Raw genomic sequence first — 17,344 nt, 5'->3', positions numbered from 1 at the left:
TCATGTCTTTTATGGATTATGCTTTGTACACTGGTGCACAGTCATGTTGGAACAGAAAGGGGCCTTCCTCAAACTTCCCACAAAGTTGAGAGCATGAAATTGTCCAACATTTCTTGGTATGCTGACACCTTAAGTGTTGCCTTCACTGGAATTTAGGGGCCAAGCCCAACCCCTGAAAAACAACACCACACCATAATCCCCCTCCACCAAGTGATTTGGACCAGTGCACAAAGCAAGATCCGTAAAGACATGGATGAGCGTGTTTGGGGTGGAGGAACGTGACTGGAATGCAGAGTCCTGACCTCAACCCAATAGAACACCTTTGGGGTGAAATAGAGTGAAGGCTGCGAGATGGGCCTTTCTCGTCCAACATCAGTGCCTGACCTCACAAATGTACTATTGGAAGAATGGTCAAATATTCCCATAGACACACTCCTAAACCTTGTAGACAGCCTTCCCAGAATAGTTGAAGCTGTTATAACTGCAAAGAGTGTGGCAACTAAATATTGAACCCTATGGACGAAGACTGATATTCCATTAAAGTTCGTGTGTAAAGGCAGGTGTCCCAATACTTTTGACAATATTGTGTATGCGGAAGGGGGCACTCTGCCACACTCTGATGCAAGGGGGAGATACTCTGCTATAAAGTGGGACTCTGATGTAAGGTGTTGTGGGTGATGCAATGGGCTTTGGGGCGATTCGATGTTCTGGGGAGATGCGATTGGGCGATGGGATTCGATGTGTTGGGGGCGAAGCGATTCGATGTGCTGATGCAATTCGATGTGCTTCGATGTGCTGGGGGCGATGTGATGTGCTGGGGGCGATTTGATGTTCTGGGGATATGTGATGCGATTGGGCGATGGGATTCTAGGTGTTGGGGTGAAGCGATTCGATGTGCTGATGCAATTCGATGTGTTGGGGGTGATGCAATGTGCTTTGGGCGATGCAATGTGCTGGGGGTGATTCAATGTGCTGGGAAGATGTGATTCGATGTGCTGGGGGAGATGCAATTCGATGTGCTGGGGGTGATGCGATTCGATGTGCTGGTGGAGATGCGATTCTGTGTGCTGGGAGCAATGTGATGCGATGTGCTGGGGGCGATGCGATGTGCTGGGGCGATGCGATTCGATGTGATGTGCTGGGGGTGATGCGATTTGATGTGTTGCGGGTGATGCAATGTACTTTGGGAGATGCGATGCGCTGGGGGTGATTCAATGTGCTGGGGAGATGTGATTCGATGTGCTGGGGGAGATGCGATTCAATGTGCTGGGGGAGATGCAATTCGATGTGATGCCATGTGCTGGGGGGCGATGCGATGTGCTGGGGTGATGCGATTCTATGTGATGTGCTGGGGGCGATTCGATGTTCTGGGGAGATGTGATGCGATTGGGCGATGGGATTCGAGGTGTTGGGATGAAGCGATTCAATGTGCTGATGCGATTCGATGTGTTGGGGGTGATGCAATGTGCTTTGGGCGATGCAATGTGCTTTGGGGATGCGTTGTGCTGGGGGTGATTCAATGTGCTGGGGGAGTTGCGATTCGATGTGCTGGGGGAGATGCGATTCTATGTGCTGGGGGAGATGCGATTCTATGTGCTGGGGGCAATGTGGTGTGATATGCTGGGGGCAATGCGATGTGCTGGGGCGATGTGATTCGATGTGATGTGCTGTGGGCGATGCGATTTGATGTGTTGCGGGTGATGCAATGTGCTTTGGGGAGAGTCGATGTTCTGGGGAGATGCGATGCGATTGGGCGATGGGATTCGATGTGTTTTGGAGCGAAGCGATTCGATGTGCTGATGCGATTCGATGTTTTGGGGGTGATGCAATGTGCTTTGGGCAATGCGATGTGCTGGGGAGATGCGATTCGATGTGCTGGGACCAATGTGATGTTCTGGGGGCGATTCGATGTGCTGGGGTGATGCAATGTGCTGGGGGTTATGCAATTCGATGTTCTAGGGAGATGCGATTCGATGTGCTGGGGCGATGCGATGTGCTTGGGTGATGCGTTTCGATGCAATGTGGTGGGGCAAAGCGATTTGATGTGCTGATGTGATTCGATGTGTTGGGGGTGATGCAATGTGCTTTGGGCAATTTGATGCGCTGGGGCGATTTGATGTGCTGGGGGGGATGCAATGTGCTGGGGGAGATGCGATTCGATTTGCTGGGGAGATGTGATGTGCTGGGGGCGATGAGATGTGCTGGGGCTATGCGATTCGATGTGCTGATGCAATTTGAAGTGTTGGGGGTGATGCAATGTGCTGGGGTGATGCGATTCGATTTTCTGGGGGAGATCCGATTTGATGTGCTGGGAGCGATTCAATGCGATGTGCTTGGGTGATGCGATTCGATGCGATGGGTAATGCGATTTGATGTGCTGGGGCGATGCGATGTGCTTGGGCAATTTGTTTTGATGCTATGTGATGGGGCAAAGCGATTTGATGTGCTGATGTGATTCGATGTTTTGGGGGGGATGCAATGTGCTTTGGGCGATTTGATGTGCTGGGGCGATTAGATGTGCTGGGAGATGCAATGTGCTGGGGGAGATGCGATTCGATTTGCTGGGGCGATGCGATTCGATGTGATGATGCAATTCGAAGTGTTGGGGGTGATGCAATGTGCTGGGGTGATGTGATTCGATGTTCTGGGGGAGATGCGGATCGATGTGCTGGGGCGATTCAATGCGATGTGCTTGGGTGATGTGATTCAATGTTCTGATGCGATTTGATGTGTTGGGGTGATGCAATGTGCTTTGGGCGATGCGATGTGCTGGGGGCGATTCAATGTGCATTCTAAGGAAAGAGCAAGATCCAAAAGGCATCGGTCAGCTAGCCCTCCCAGGCAGGTAAAGATGGTAAAGAGGGAATGTAGGGAGTGATGAACAGATAAACTGACAGCAACTGATGACAGCATCAGAAACCTGTTTCGCTAAACCTTTAAATTCTAATGTACTTTCATCAGCTAAAACATCTACAAATTCCATATTACTTTTCTACTCACCAAATATAAAACTCGTCAGTTTTCCCGCTGTCCACCGTCTTTCAAGACTTCTGTATATCTGAAATTCTCCGGTCTTTCACAATCAATCGATCGAATTTTCTTCTAGGTTCAATATCACCCTGAATGCGCACGATCTCGTCTGATCTCGGATGCTAAGCAGGGTCGGCCCTGCTTAGTGCTTGGATGAGAGACCTCCTGGGAATACCAGGTGCCGTAGGCTTTTTTTAAATATGTTGTTAGTGTAGACGACCTGTTTTATTTTTCTGCTTGTTTGCCAAGGTTGATCATCTTGACGTTTGTCAAGAGGGTTGAGAGTGGCCAGCAAGATCGCCTATGGCTACATCACCCTGAATGCTCCCGATCTTATCTTATCTCGTCTGATCTCGAATGCTAAGCAGTGTCGGGCCTGGTTAGTACCTGGATGGAAGACCGCTTGGGAATACCAGGTGCCGTAGGCTTTTTTTTAATATGTTGTTGGTGTCGACAACCTGTTATATTTTTCTACTAGTAGACATCAAGACGATTACAGCTGGTCAAGACAAAACGCTATTGTTCTTTGTTCTAAACTAGCTGAATTAATATAAGAAAAAGATACATAATTCCTTCTGTAGCTAAAAGAATGCTGAGAAACAGTGTGAAGGTTATAGATAAGTGTGTGAGAACACATGAGTTAGAAGAATCTCATGTTGAGACAGTTATCTGAGAAGTTAAAGGGGTGTTCAAACTGTACATATTGTAAAATGGAAGTTTGTGAATATTAAGATGGCTGACAGAAACAAGATGGATGCTTAACATAACCTTTCAACCCCCTCTTAAGTCATGGAATGACTTCTACAGATCCGCAGCCTCCTGAAATCTACGGTTCTTGCTACGTTTGTTATATTCATTTACATAAAGCTGCAGATATTGTGTATATGCGTGAGAAGGTTGGTCTGGTGTAGTACATTTGCTAATACAAAGTAGAATAAGCTTGAAAATCAGGTAGCCTATCAATCCTAACAATAGTACTATGATAATCATAATCACTATGTCCTTTAACCATGAAAACATTCCACCTAAACCCAAACTAGAAAAGGGGTTCCATCCATAATTACCTATGTCCCTTGCTTGTTTCATTAATTCATTTACCTGTGTTCGGTGTTGACTAATAACATCATAGTAGTCTGGGATTTCCAGGCTGGTATTGTGAAACCATGTACAACATTCATAATCTTGGGTCATTTCGCATAAACCTGTCAGAGCTGCACTCATGCTTTCAATAGCCAATTCGTGTAACTCTAGTTGTCTTCTAATTGCTTTGAGCTCGACATTGAGTAGTCCTATATCTTGGGAGTTTTTTTCCATAACATCATTTATTAAACTAGTGTAGTTATTTAATTTGTCCATCATGGTTATGCCCCATCCTGTCCAGGATGGAAACCATATCCATGACTTATCTGAAGTAGAAAACATAGGTGGGGTTTCTCTCTTGTATTTATAAGTTAACCTATGTACTGGACTTGAAGTCACTTGTATGTGATGTTCCTGATTCTGGCCTAGGGCTGACATGACTGGTACCAACTGTGCTAAATAACACCATCCTTTCACTCCTGCGGGGATCCATGGGTAACAAATTTTAGCACAGCATACATATGTATTGTTTCCCAATGAAAAACTTCTTAGAGAACTACGTTGGGGCTCAGTTCCAGCCTCAAATGCAGCACTAACAAGTTTACTCACAAGTATCCCAGAGGTTGTGTTCCTGTATGTAGTAAGTTCACTAATGGTGTTGTTAAGGGATTGATTTTTGTAACTACACATATGACCCATGATAATGTTACTGGTGTGGAAAGGGAATACCCTTTGAAATGTTAAATACAGACTTGATGGGGGTGTCCATTGCAAATAAATTCAGACAATGGCCCAGCTTTCACAGCTAAAATCTGCCAAGATCTTGTAAAAGTACTAAAAATAGACTGGAAATTTCATCTCCCCTACCATCCACAGAGTTCAGGAATTGTAGAGAGAATGAATAGAACAATTAAAGACAGGAGAAGGAAAGCTACGGGGGGAATTTTGGCAAGTGGAAAAAAGTTCTCCCAGCTGTGTAAGTGAAAACCTAATGGAGACAATTCACACGTAAGTACTTCTTTAATGTAAGGTTCAAGAACATTAGAAACAGTAGCACAAGAGGGAACTAATGATAAACCAGAGGAAGTCAAATCAACATTAAGTAAAACAGAAGAATTTGAAGCAGTATGAACACTATCTTTTGAAACTGACATAAGAGCAGCGTCATCAGCAGAGCGAGAAGAAGCAGTTTTAGGCAATAAATTCGATAAAAGTTGTGACATTAATCATAAAGTTTTGCAGAATAGAGGCATCAATCGACTCACCTCCATTTAAACGTGAAACTTCTTGAGCAGTAGGAACAGCTGCCTGCTGAAATCCTTCAGAAATGGAGCAATCTGCAGCCATTACAGGAACTCTGTCATTCACCCAGGGGCGGATCCAGAGTCTAATCTCGGGAGGGGCACTGCTATAAAATATGTTTTTTTGGGGGCAATTTATATGGGAAATGGCTGGTATTTGTGCTTCAATCATTACGGCACCATGGTTGTTATGGTGTCAGGATGATTGAAGTGCATTATTTCTATTAATACATTGTAATATAAAATTAAATGGTTCAACTCACCATAATGCAGAATCAGTGGGAGCCCTGAGGATGTCACTTGCCATGTCGCCTGCCACCAAATGTGGATTGTCACTTGCCACGTCACTTGTCACCAAATGCGGATTGTTACTTGCCACGTCACCTGCCACACATTGCGGATTGTCACTTGCCACGTTGCCTGCCACACATTGCGGATTGTCACTTGCCACCTCGCCTGCCACCAGATGCGGATTGCCACGTAGCCTGCCACACATTGCGGATTGCCACTTGCCACGTCACCTGCCACACATTGCGGATTGTCACTTGCCACGTTGCCTGCCACACATTGCGGATTGCCACTTGCCACGTAGCCTGCCACACATTGCGGATTGTCACTTGCCACATTGCCTGCTACACATTGCGGATTGCCACTTGCCACGTCACCTGCCACACATTGCGGATTGTCACTTGCCACGTTGCCTGCCACACATTGCGGATTGTCACTTGCCACGTCACCTGCCACAGATTGCGGATTGCCACTTGCCACGTAGTCTGCCACACATTGCGGATTGCCACGTAGCCTGCCACACATTGCGGATTGTCACCTACTGTGTCACTTTTCTGCAATCTCTCTGCTGCACACAGCTTCCTACACAGTGAGGGCGGAACTGGAGGGATGCAGGGCAGTGAGAGATGATGTCATCTCCTTGCTCCCCTGCCTGCTGGCTTCCTGATTGGCCAGCAGCCCTCCTAAGCCGCCCAGCTGCCCCCCCCTCACCGTCCACTCAGCGCGGGTACCCGCGGAACCGACCGCGATTGGACCCGCGGAACCGGCCGTACGGGTACCCGCGGAACCGGCCGCGATTGGACCCGCGGAAACCAGCCTGCCAGTATTCTTGGGGGGGGGCAATTGACCCGTTGCCCCCCCCTGGATCCGCCCCTGCATTCACCATGGCAATGTTATCAAGCACCAGTGAAGCATTATCAACTGTAGCAGCCACCGCATCAGATACATGTAAAGCACTATAGACATTGTCCCTAGCAGTGACAGTATGCCCAGTAACATTCAAATGATTCGATTTTTTCTTTTTCTTCAAACAAGCAGACCCAGTACCTTTTTTGTTTTGCAGGGGTGAATCCACCGATTCAAATCTTCGCGGTCTCCTTCTCGTTTTTTTCCGGGCAGCCCGATGGTCCACTGCACCTGCGCCGTCCTCGGAGATCGGAGAATAGGCCGAACAGCTGCGGACATCTCCGAAAGGTTCTTGCGTCACCGTGTCAAGAGGAGGGACCGACCGGGAGGAAGAGGAAGCCGCCGAAACCGGAAGATCCTGGGGTACCCGAGAGAATGCACTGAGGAAATCAAACTGCTCCACCAGAGGGACATCCACAGACGGAACACTACCAGAACCAGCCACCGGATAAGCCGACAGACAGGAATGAAGCCATCGCTCTCCATCCACGGCACCAGCCTGTTCGATCACCTGTCGCAGTAAGGACTCCATAACGAAACAGCAGGGATGTGTTCTGATCTTCTTTGTCCGTTATACTGCGGCAACTGACACACTTTTTTCTCTTTTATAGGGTCTCCTGTTTGTGGCAACCGTTACTAAGCCTCTGGACCAATCAAAGGTAAGTACTCTAACAACATTTAACTGTAAATTAATTAATTCCCTTCTACCAGCGATGCGATGTGCTTGGGTGATGTGTTTCGATGCGATGTGGTGGGGCAATGCGATTTGATGTGCTGATGTGATTCGATGTTTTGGGGGTGATGCAATGTGCTTTGGGCGATTTGATGTGCTGGGGCGATTAGATGTGCTGGGAGATGCAATGTGCTGGGGGAGATGCGATTCGATTTGTTGGGGCGATGCGATTCGATGTGATGATGCAATTCGAAGTGTTGGGGGTGATGCAATGTGCTGGGGTGATGTGATTCGATGTTCTGGGGGAGATGCGATTCGATGTGCTGGGGCCATTCAATGCAATGTGCTTGGGTGATGTGATTCGATGCGATGTGTTGAGGGCGGCGCGATTCGATTTTCTGATGCGATTTGATGTGTTGGCGTGATGCAATGTGCTTTGGGCAATTCGATGTGCTGGGGGAGATGTGATTCGATGTTCTGGGGAGATGCGATTTGATGTGCTGAGGCGATGCGATGTGCTTGGGTGATGCATTTTGATGCGATAAGGTGGGGGGAAGCAATTCGATGTGCTGATGCGATTCGATGTGTTGTAGGTGATGCAATGTGCTTTGGGCATTTCGATGCGCTGGGGGTGATGCAATGTGCTGGGGCAGATGCAATGTGATGGGGGAGATGCAATTCGATTTTCTGGGGCGATGAGATGTGTTGGGGCGATACGATTCGATGTGCTGATGCAATTCGAAGTGTTGGGGGTGATGCAATGTGCTGGGGGTGATGCGATTCGATGTTCTGGGGGAGATGCGATGCGATGTGCTTGGGTGTTGCGATTTGATGTTCTGGGAGAGATGCGATTCAATGTGCTGGGGCGATTTAATGCGATGTGCTTGGGTGATGCGATTTGATGCGATCTGTTGAGGGCGATGCGATTCGATGTTCTGATGTGATTTGATGTGTCGGGGGTGATGCAATGTGCTTTGGGCAATGCGATGAGAAGTGTTGGGGGAGATGCGATTCGATGTGCTGGGGGCGTTGTGATGCGTTTTTACGGGGAGGGGGGCGATGCGATGTGCTGGGGGAATATTTTCTTATTTTTAACCCGATTATCTATGTAACATAGAGAAAGTTGTTTGTGCAAATAGTTGTAAATAAGCAGTTTTTTTAAATACTCCCACCATCCCATCTAAGGCCCCATTCACACATGCGGACATTATGTGCGTATTTCATCCATCCGTTTGCGGATGAAGTACGGACATACATGCATTCCTATGGGATAGCGGGTGTCGGCGGATGAACATCCGCAAACACCCGATATCGTCCGCCTCCGCAATTGTCGGATTCTGCAGACGGAGGAAAATCCTATTTTTCAATCCGTCTGCAGAGCGGATCGGATGAACACGGACAGACGATCCCCCATAGAGCAGAGCGGAGAGCTGACAGGGCGGTCCATGCACAGTGTGCTGGGACCGCCCTGTTATCCTCCGGCTCAGCGGGGACAACAGAGCGATCCCCGCTGAGCAAGCGGATCATCACGGGGCGGATCATTACTGATCCATCCCGTGTGAAAGGGGCCTAACACCAAAACACAAGCACAATTTTTCAAAATTAATATGCACAGTTTGAACTTCATAAAGTCGTCTTCAATACGTCTAGATGCATAAATGAATTGTATTGCTGAGATTATTATTTTTTTAATTATTATTTTTTTCTTTTTAAATGAAAAGCTGTACAGAAAAAAGTATCAGCTGAGTGTAGATATCGTGTGTGTGTGTGTTTCTTGAATAATATTCCTTGTACATGCAGTATATTTACTGGTTCCTGGAGGGAGGAGGGGTTTGCATAGATATGGGTGGCAACTTCCTCTAACACTGCCGTTGCCATGGAAACCTGACCTGAAACTTATTACACTGCTTGTGCAGCATTGAGCATGTGCGAGATCTGCAAGGCTGAAATCCAGGAAGAAATACAGTCTGGCTTCAGATGCCCACACTTCAGATGGTCACAGTCTGCTGCTAGTTTATAAACTTTCAAAATGCTGTAATAACCTAACAAAACAGACCTTAGTTTACAGACCAACTTTACTGAATACATTAAGCTTGTGTATTATAGGGGTATTTTTATTTAAAAAGTGTAATTTTGGCCGGAGCACCACTTTAACCACTTGCTTACTGGGCACTTAAACCCCCCTCCTGCCCAGACCAATTTTCAGCTTTCAGCGCTGATGCACTAATTCTAGCACTAGACCTCCTCTGAAACTCTAACCTGGTAACCATAAAAATTTTTTTAAAGTGTCGCCTATTGAGGTTTTTAGGTACCGTACTTTGTCGTCAATCCACAAGTGCATGCAATTATAAAGTGTGGCATGTTTGGTATCTATTTACTCGGCGTAACATTATCTTTCACATTATGCAAAAAAAAAAAATGGGATAATTTTACTGTTTTTTTTTTTTTTATTCATGAAAGTGTCCCTTTTCCCAAAAAGTTGCATTTAAAACACCGCTGAGCAAATACCGTGTGACATAAAATATTGCAACAATCGCCGTTTTATTCTCTAGAGTCTCTGTTAAAAAAAATATATATATATAATGTTTGGGGGTTCCAAGTAATTTTCTAGCAAAAAATATGGATTTTAACTTGTAAACACCAAATGCCAAAAATAGGCTTAGTCATGAATGGGTTAAGCCAGGTTTAACCATGAAGTAAGCATTTTAGGTTAACAGTAAAAAAAATGTATATCGTGCCATGGTTTCGATTTTGTATTTTTAACCCAAACCTCAGATTTCATTATCTCTGGATAAGTAAGCATAATGCCATTGTAAATTTTCTCTTTTTCATGACTGTTTGATAAGCCATGAAATCTTCAAGCAAGATGGGAAGCTATGATCTCTCAAAGCAAGATGGGAAGCCAGGCACACTCCAAGCAAGACGGAATCCCTTTTCTGCTTCTGCAGCATTAGCAGATGGTGGGTACCTACATAAAAATCATGGATGATGATAAAATAAATATTCTAAATGTACCATTTCAGAATGTATTCCCAGGGTGTCTTCCATCCAGGCTCTAACCAGGCCCGACCCTGGTTAGTATCCGAGATCAGACGAGATCAGGCGCATTCAGGGTGATGTGGCCGTAGGCGATCTTTTTGGCCACTCTCAACCCTCTTGAAAAACACCAAGATGGTCACCTCGGCAAAAAAGCAGAAAAATAAAAGAGGTTGTCGACATCAACAACATATTAAAAAAAAGCCTACAGCTCCTGGTATTCCCATGCGGTGTACTATCCAGGTACTAACCAGGTTCGACCCTGCTTAGCATCCGAGATCAGATGAGATCGGGCGCATTCAGGGTGATGTACAGTAAGCGATCTTTCTGGCCACTCTCAACCCTCTTGACAAACGCCAACATATTCACCTTGGCAAACAACCAGCAAAATAAAACAGGTCGTCGACGCCAACAACATATTAAGAAAAAGTCTACGGCACCTGGAATTCCCAGGCGGAATCCCACCCAGGTACTAAACAGGCCCGACCCTGCTTAGCATCCAAAATCAAATGAGATCTGGCAAATTCAGGCTGATTTGGTCGTAGGCGATCTTTCTGGCCACTCTCAACCCTCTTGACAAATGCCAAGATGGTCACCTCGGCAAACAAGCAGAAAAATAAAACAGGTCATCGACGCCAACAACATATTAAAAAAAAGAATACGGCACCTGGTATTCCCTGGCGGTTTCCCATCCAGGTGCTAACCATGTCACCCTGAATGTCCCTAGACCTAAGTGCAGCGTAAACCATTATTGGGCAGTATATCGGGGTACCTAGCTCTATAAAAACCTGGCGGTGAACCTAAAAAAAATAAAAGTGCAGTGCTTGGCCTCTTAAATATAAATGTGTATTAATGTGACTTAATAGGAAAAATGTGTGTGTATGGAAAATGTGAAAAACCTAAATAATGTGAAAAATCATTAGTGAAAAATACTTTGAAAACCCAAATGTCCAATGAAGTCAAAAGAAATGAATCTGTAACTCAAATGTCCATTAAAGTGAAAAACCAAATAATCATAAAAAATAATGTGACACAATATAAAGTCCCATGTGAAATATAAGACAAAAAATGATGATTGATCTTGTATGTTCAAAACAACAATAATAATGCTTGACCACGTGGACCCTTCACCTCTGTAAACCAATAATGAATGCACCTGGGGTGATTAGGGTGTGCCCAGGCACGCAGCGTGCCTGGGCACACCCTAATCACCCCAGGTGCATTAGCATTATCCAGGAGCAGCACCAGTGATATGACGTTTTGAGGCCTAAGAGAGGATCCGAGCGTATTTGGAGACTACGTGATATCCAAAGGATTGGGTCGTTTCCCGGCTTCTTGCACCGAAACGATTGGGTCGGCTTTCGGCTTCCTTATCGAAACGTCTATGTGATCGTATCTGCGCAGACTGACCTCCCTTAACAGGGGGTCACTGGAGATCTGGTAAGCCTCCATTCATTATTGGTTTACAGAGGTGAAGGGTCCACGTGGTCAAGCATTATTATTGTTGTTTTGAACATACAAGATCAATCATCATTGTTTGTCTTATATTTCACATGGGACTTTATATTGTGTCACATTATTTTTTATGATTATTTGGTTTTTCACTTTAATGGACATTTGAGTTACAGATTAATTTCTTTTGACTTCATTGGAAATTTGGGTTTTCAAAGTATTTTTCACTAATGATTTTTCACATTATTTAGGTTTTTCACATTTTCCATACACACACATTTTCCCTATTAAGTCACATTTATATTTAAGAGGCCAAGCGAAGCACTTTTACTTTTTTCTGCTTTTGTGTGCCCAGTATCCGGGTTATAGTGTTCAGCTGCTGTTTTTATATCATTTTATTTTATTTTATTTTACTAAGCGCAGATTTCTAATTTCTTTTGTAACCTAAAAAAAATAACTAGCTACTTAGCCGCACCAGTGACACTAATGGAGCGATCAGAAAAACGATCGCTTAGTGACACTGGCAAAAGGGGGTGAAAGGGTTAACTCTAGGGGCAATCAGGGGGTTAAACCTTTATTGGGGGGGTAGGGGGCTACCCTGGACCTAACATTAACTGCCCTGACAGTATTTACTGTCACAACTGACACTAAATGCAGTGATCAATAAATAAATGATCACTGCAATCAGTGACACTGTGACTGGGAGGGGGGGGGGAGGCGGGGGGCGATCGGGGGGGGGGGGGGTTGTGTACCTACATGTCAGTGTAGTGTTGGTGCACACTTACTTTCACTGTTCTCCTCGTAGTCCGGTCAATAAGACCGCCCCGAGGAGAATGACATCACTTCCTCCCTGCCTGTGTTTACTATACACAGCGGGGGAAGCTTCTCATTCTCCAGGAGCGATCGAGAGGGGATGGCCAGAAACCAACGGCCATCCCCTCATCCCGGATCGCTCCTGAAGCGAAACGGACCGCCGCATCCAGCGGGAGGGGGGTCCGATCGGACCCCCCACCCACTGGAAGGCAAGCACGTACATGTACGTGCTTTCATAGTTTCATAGTTAGTTAGGTTGAAAAAAGACACCAGTCCATCCAGTTCAACCTGAGTGAGTGTCTACAATTGTCCCTATTCCTGTACATTGCACACTCACATTGGTCCCTACCCTCAAGGAGCCCACAATCCAAGGTCCCCATGCATATACTAGGGCCAATTTTGGACAGAGGCCAATTAACCTACCTGCATGTCTTTGGATTGTGGGAGGAAACCGGAGTTCCTGGAGAAAACCCACGCAGACACAGGGAGAACATGCAAACTCCAAGCAGGTAGTGTTGTGGTTGGGATTTGAACCAGTGACCCTTCTTATTCCTAGGTGAGAGTGCTAACCACTACACCACTGTGCTGCCCTTGTGCCTGTCGGTGCCATTGCACCGACGTACATTGCCATGCGGCGGTCCTTAAGTGGTTAAGGATGATAAAATAAATTGTCTAACATGCTATAGAAGCAGTGTCAGGCCGCGTACACACGGGCGGACTGTTCGCCCAACTTTGTCCGCTGAACAGTGTTTGGGCGGACAGTCCGCTCGTGTGTGGGCTTTCAGCGGACAGTTTCAGCGGACAGTTTGACGGACAAGGTTTTTCGGAATTTCCGAAAAACTGTCCGCTGAAACCTTGTTTCAGCGAACAGTCCGCTCGTGTGTAGGCTTGTTCGTCAAACAAAGTTGCGCGCATCCTCAGAAAGGATTTTCACGCCGAAAGTTATAATGCAGTGTATAGGACGTCGTATTTTTCGTCCCGTCGTACGTGCCGTTCACGTCATCGCGCACGGTTTCAGCAAACTGTTCGTCCGTCGTGTATGTCCGTCCATGCTAAGTTTGAGCGGACTGTTTGCCGAAACTGTTTGACGGACAAAGTTGGGCGAACAGTCCCCGCGTGTGTACGCGGCCTCAGAGTTATGAGCTTTAATCATAACTCATTGCTTGGGTTCATCACTGAATTTTGTGGACCCAAAAATATTGCTTGACTGCGTTAGGAATGAAAAAGTATATAGCTCAATTAACTGCCTGAGTTATGAGCTTTAATCAGAACTCATTGCTTGGGTTTACCCACTGAATTTTGTGGACCCAAAAATATTGCTGGATGGAGTTAGGAATAAGAAAGAGAGCAGGGATTTCAGTCTGATCCCTCTTGGGAAAGTCTACAGAGAGCCCCCGCTCTCTGGAAGTAAAGGGCGGCTGTTGGAAGACCATCTTACATTTCAATTGTAAGCTATAATTAAGCCTCTAGTCTGGTTGCTAGGTTGTTCTGAAGTAGAAGGCTGAGGGACTGGGTCAATCTCAGTTCGTGCTGGACTTGCGGAAGAGTGCTCATTCCTCTGAGAAGGCCGGGTTAGATCTGATTCAGTCTCTCTTCCAACTGCTTCTAGGGCAACATGGCAGGGCAGTCCAAATGTTTGGTTATGGCCTATGAAGTGAATGGCAGATCCTATTCTAACTATTCATCCTTTCTTCCTGGGAATTCGGTGTTTTGATCTTGGAATGGTTCTTAGCTTTTCTTGGTTAGAGTATGAGGGCACCATACTACAGCCAACAAACTTTGGCCAGGCCAAAGTCAATGTGCCCTATTCTTGGTTCAGACTTTAGGGACTGGGTCAAGATGTCTTCTCCCCATAGGGGAAAAGGTATGACACATGCCATTCCCACACAAATAGGTTTAAACGTCCATAATTTAAACCATATGAAAGTTTTCAATGAAAACTATTCATTAATGTCCATGTATAGTGTAGCCAGTAGCAAGCAAAAACAGAGTAGGGTTCAGGTTCAATGCACATAGATATCACTTGCTGCCCATTTGCTAGAGCGGGATTTAGACAGGACCCCCTCCCAAGCCCACTGTAGCATTGTTTGTATATAATGCTGTTAACTACCCATTTGCTGCTCATTAGTATGCCCACCTTGGAGCAGTGTAGAATGCATTGCCAGTGATTTCCCCTTGTGCATATGCTCTGTGGTCCCAACAGAGCAGATTTCATAGGCAATGTAAATAGTAAATGGCTGCTCTACTAGAGCCGGCCTTTGGTTTATATGAAATTCAAATGATGTGTTGTGCAATCAAGCCCACTGAAGCATTGATTGTTTACAATGCCATTATTTCCCCTCCACTACTCATTTATATGCCCAACTTGGAGCAGTGTAGAATGCATTGCAAATGATTTCACCTTGCGCACATGCTTTTTGTGGTCCCAACAAAGCAGCATTCATAAGCAATGCAGATAGTGATTGGCTGCTCTAGGGGAGCCAGTTATATGAAATGCAAATGATGTGTTGCACAATCAAGCCCACTGTAGCATTGGTTTTATACAATGCCATTAATTCGCCCTTTGCTGCTGATTCATACCCAGTCTGGCGCAGCATAGAATGTATTGCGCCTGATTTCCCTTTTCAGGCTCTCTGTGGTCCCAACAGAGCAGTGTTCAGATGCAATGCACATAGATTTCTTGCTGCCCATTTGTTGCAGCTAGGCTTTCGACAGGACCCCCTCCCAAGCCCATGGTAGCATTGTTTGTATACAATGCCATTAATTTGCCCTTTGCTGCTGATTCATGCCCAGCCTGGCGCAGCATAGAATGCATTGCGATTGATTTCCCGTTGGTTTCCAGCTCTTTGTGGTCCCAACAGAGGAGTATTCAGACACAATGCACATAATTGATTTATTTTTATTTTTTTGTTAGGCTTTAGTACGGTTATTAGTTAGCATTAGAACCATATTGTTTAATGTGAAAATGATGTATATTTTTACTGCTGAATGCTTTATTTTTTTAGAAGCCAGGAAAGCATTTTATTGTTTTAAAATGCCTAGCTTGTCAATATTACAATTGAGTGCAGTGTGTTTTAAAGGTTGTTAATGCAATAATTGGGGCCCAAAGCCCCATATCATCCTCCTTGTGTTTTTTAATGTTACCAATATCTCGTTGCAGATGACTGGAATGAGCACAAGATGTATGTGTGAAATGCGTCCACATGACCATAGTTTGGTGTCTTTGGTGTTATCTTTGTGAAACAATATAAAAGGCAATCGGAAGTTCTGGATCTGTGGTCATTTCTTTCTTCCTTTTGACTGGAATGATCCAGTATGGCTGGGCTGCTGTTCGATCTAAAGTAAGTGAAGGGTACACATTTTTTTTTCATTTTATACATTTATTTTTCTTTAAAGATGCATTTAGCCTTTAACTCCAGGGCACGTTCATCCCATTGGTGGTCAATGGGCAGCATGTCTCCCCTTGGTGGTCAATGGGCAGCATGTCTCCCCTTGGTGGTCAATGATGGGCAGCATGTCTCCCCTTGGTGGTCAATGATGGGCAGCATGTCTCCCCTTGGTGGTCAATGATGGGCAGCACGTCTCCCCTTGGTGGTCAATGATAGGCAGCAGGTCTCCCCTTGGTGGTCAATGATGGGCAGCACGTCTCCCCTTGATGCTCAATGATGGGCAGCACGTCTCCCCTTGGTGGTCAATGAGGATTCACTATTGAGTTGGCCCACCCTTTTGCAGCTACAACAGCTTCAATTCTTCTGGACAGGCTGACCACAAGGTGTAGGTGTGTGTCTTTGGGAATGTTTGACCATTCTTCCAGGGAGAGCATTTGTGAAGTCAGGCACTGATGTGGACGAGTAGGCTTGGCTCGGGATTCTCTGCTCTAATTCATCCCAAAGGTGTTCTATTGGGTTGAGGTCAAGAATCAGTCCAGCCCAGTAAAGCTCCTCCATCCCAAACTCGCTCATCCATGTCTTTTATGGATTAGTGACAGGAGGGAAGTTGGGGCTACTTCCCCAGGATAGAAGGGTGAGGCATTCACACGTGGTATCAACAAAATTCCAAGCTTCCAGGAATAGGAATTTCTCCAACTTTAGACAAGGCAGAGACCCCAAAAAGAATTGGAGGAGTACTCAGGCCACGTTTCTAAAGGCAAATAGAGAAGCCTCTCCAATAATCAGGAGGGGACAAAGTCCATTTGACAAAAGGCCACTGCAGCCAGGTTGAAGAGGTTTGCGGAGGTATCAAGCAGTCGCTGCGAAGATCCGTGGGTGGTTTCTACAGTCCGTTTTACCCATTTTTGGACCTTCCAAGATGTGCCCCCATAGGACTCGTTAGTTCTAACAAAAAGTCCAACTTCACAGCAGAAAGCGGAAGCTCGAGGGTGGAGCTTGGAGATGGTGGAGGAGTGAGACACACGCTCTGGGAGCCCTGACCCTCCACCTGGTCATTAGACGGTGATTGATTACCTGGAGTGCTAAGCCATGAGGCTGTAGCCTACATGCAGTAACCTGCACAGGGATGAATAGAAGAGAGAGGCAGAGGAGACAGACAGCACAGCCTGAGATTGAATTGTTTTTCCCCCGTACACGAGCCTCACGGAGACAAGCAGAGCCTGATACAGAGAACGCTGAGGGACGAGTGGTGCACGTGACACACCAGGAAGTGAGAGAGCCGGTGTGGTCTTCCTCCACTGTATCAGCAGAGTGTGACATGGAGGAACAACATGCTGAGCACGAGGGACAGAAAGGAGGGAGAGTGGGAGAGCTGG

The 17,344-nt window shown here is 46.0% G+C and overlaps 1 protein-coding gene and 2 pseudogenes across 1 annotated transcript; 2 read left to right on the top strand and 1 right to left on the bottom strand.

Moving 5' to 3' along the window:
- The first annotated feature begins 3,329 nt into the window (after positions 1 to 3,329).
- LOC143936278 (5S ribosomal RNA) lies at positions 3,330 to 3,458 on the top strand (annotated as a pseudogene).
- A 3,215-nt stretch (positions 3,459 to 6,673) lies between these two features.
- On the top strand, positions 6,674 to 15,843 carry LOC143935507 (uncharacterized). The gene is made up of 4 exons (XM_077459429.1): positions 6,674 to 7,124; positions 7,217 to 7,264; positions 10,125 to 10,238; positions 15,740 to 15,843. Exons 1-3 carry the CDS (start codon positions 6,823 to 6,825, stop codon positions 10,156 to 10,158), a joined length of 384 nt encoding a protein of 127 aa, XP_077315555.1. The 5' UTR covers positions 6,674 to 6,822; the 3' UTR covers positions 10,159 to 10,238; positions 15,740 to 15,843.
- Positions 10,517 to 10,634, bottom strand: LOC143936327 (5S ribosomal RNA; annotated as a pseudogene).
- Positions 15,844 to 17,344: the final 1,501 nt, after the last annotated feature.

Source organism: Lithobates pipiens, unplaced genomic scaffold (genome assembly GCF_037356315.1).
Source record: "Lithobates pipiens isolate NorthernLeopardFrog02 unplaced genomic scaffold, aLitPip1_a1.2 Scaffold_28, whole genome shotgun sequence".
Taxonomy (NCBI): domain Eukaryota; kingdom Metazoa; phylum Chordata; class Amphibia; order Anura; family Ranidae; genus Lithobates; species Lithobates pipiens.
The sequence above is the reverse complement of the archived record's forward strand: the minus strand, read 5'-3'. Positions and strand labels throughout refer to the sequence as shown.

Bases quoted from the DNA above. Each gene is read 5' to 3' on its own strand.
- LOC143935507 (XM_077459429.1), top strand. From the start codon at position 6,823: ATGGTCCACTGCACCTGCGCCGTCCTCGGAGATCGGAGAATAGGCCGA. The intron at 7,125-7,216 runs GTAAGGACTCCA...TCTCTTTTATAG, and splicing joins CTGTTCGATCACCTGTCGCA to GGTCTCCTGTTTGTGGCAAC. The intron at 7,265-10,124 runs GTAAGTACTCTA...CTGTTTGATAAG, and splicing joins AGCCTCTGGACCAATCAAAG to CCATGAAATCTTCAAGCAAG.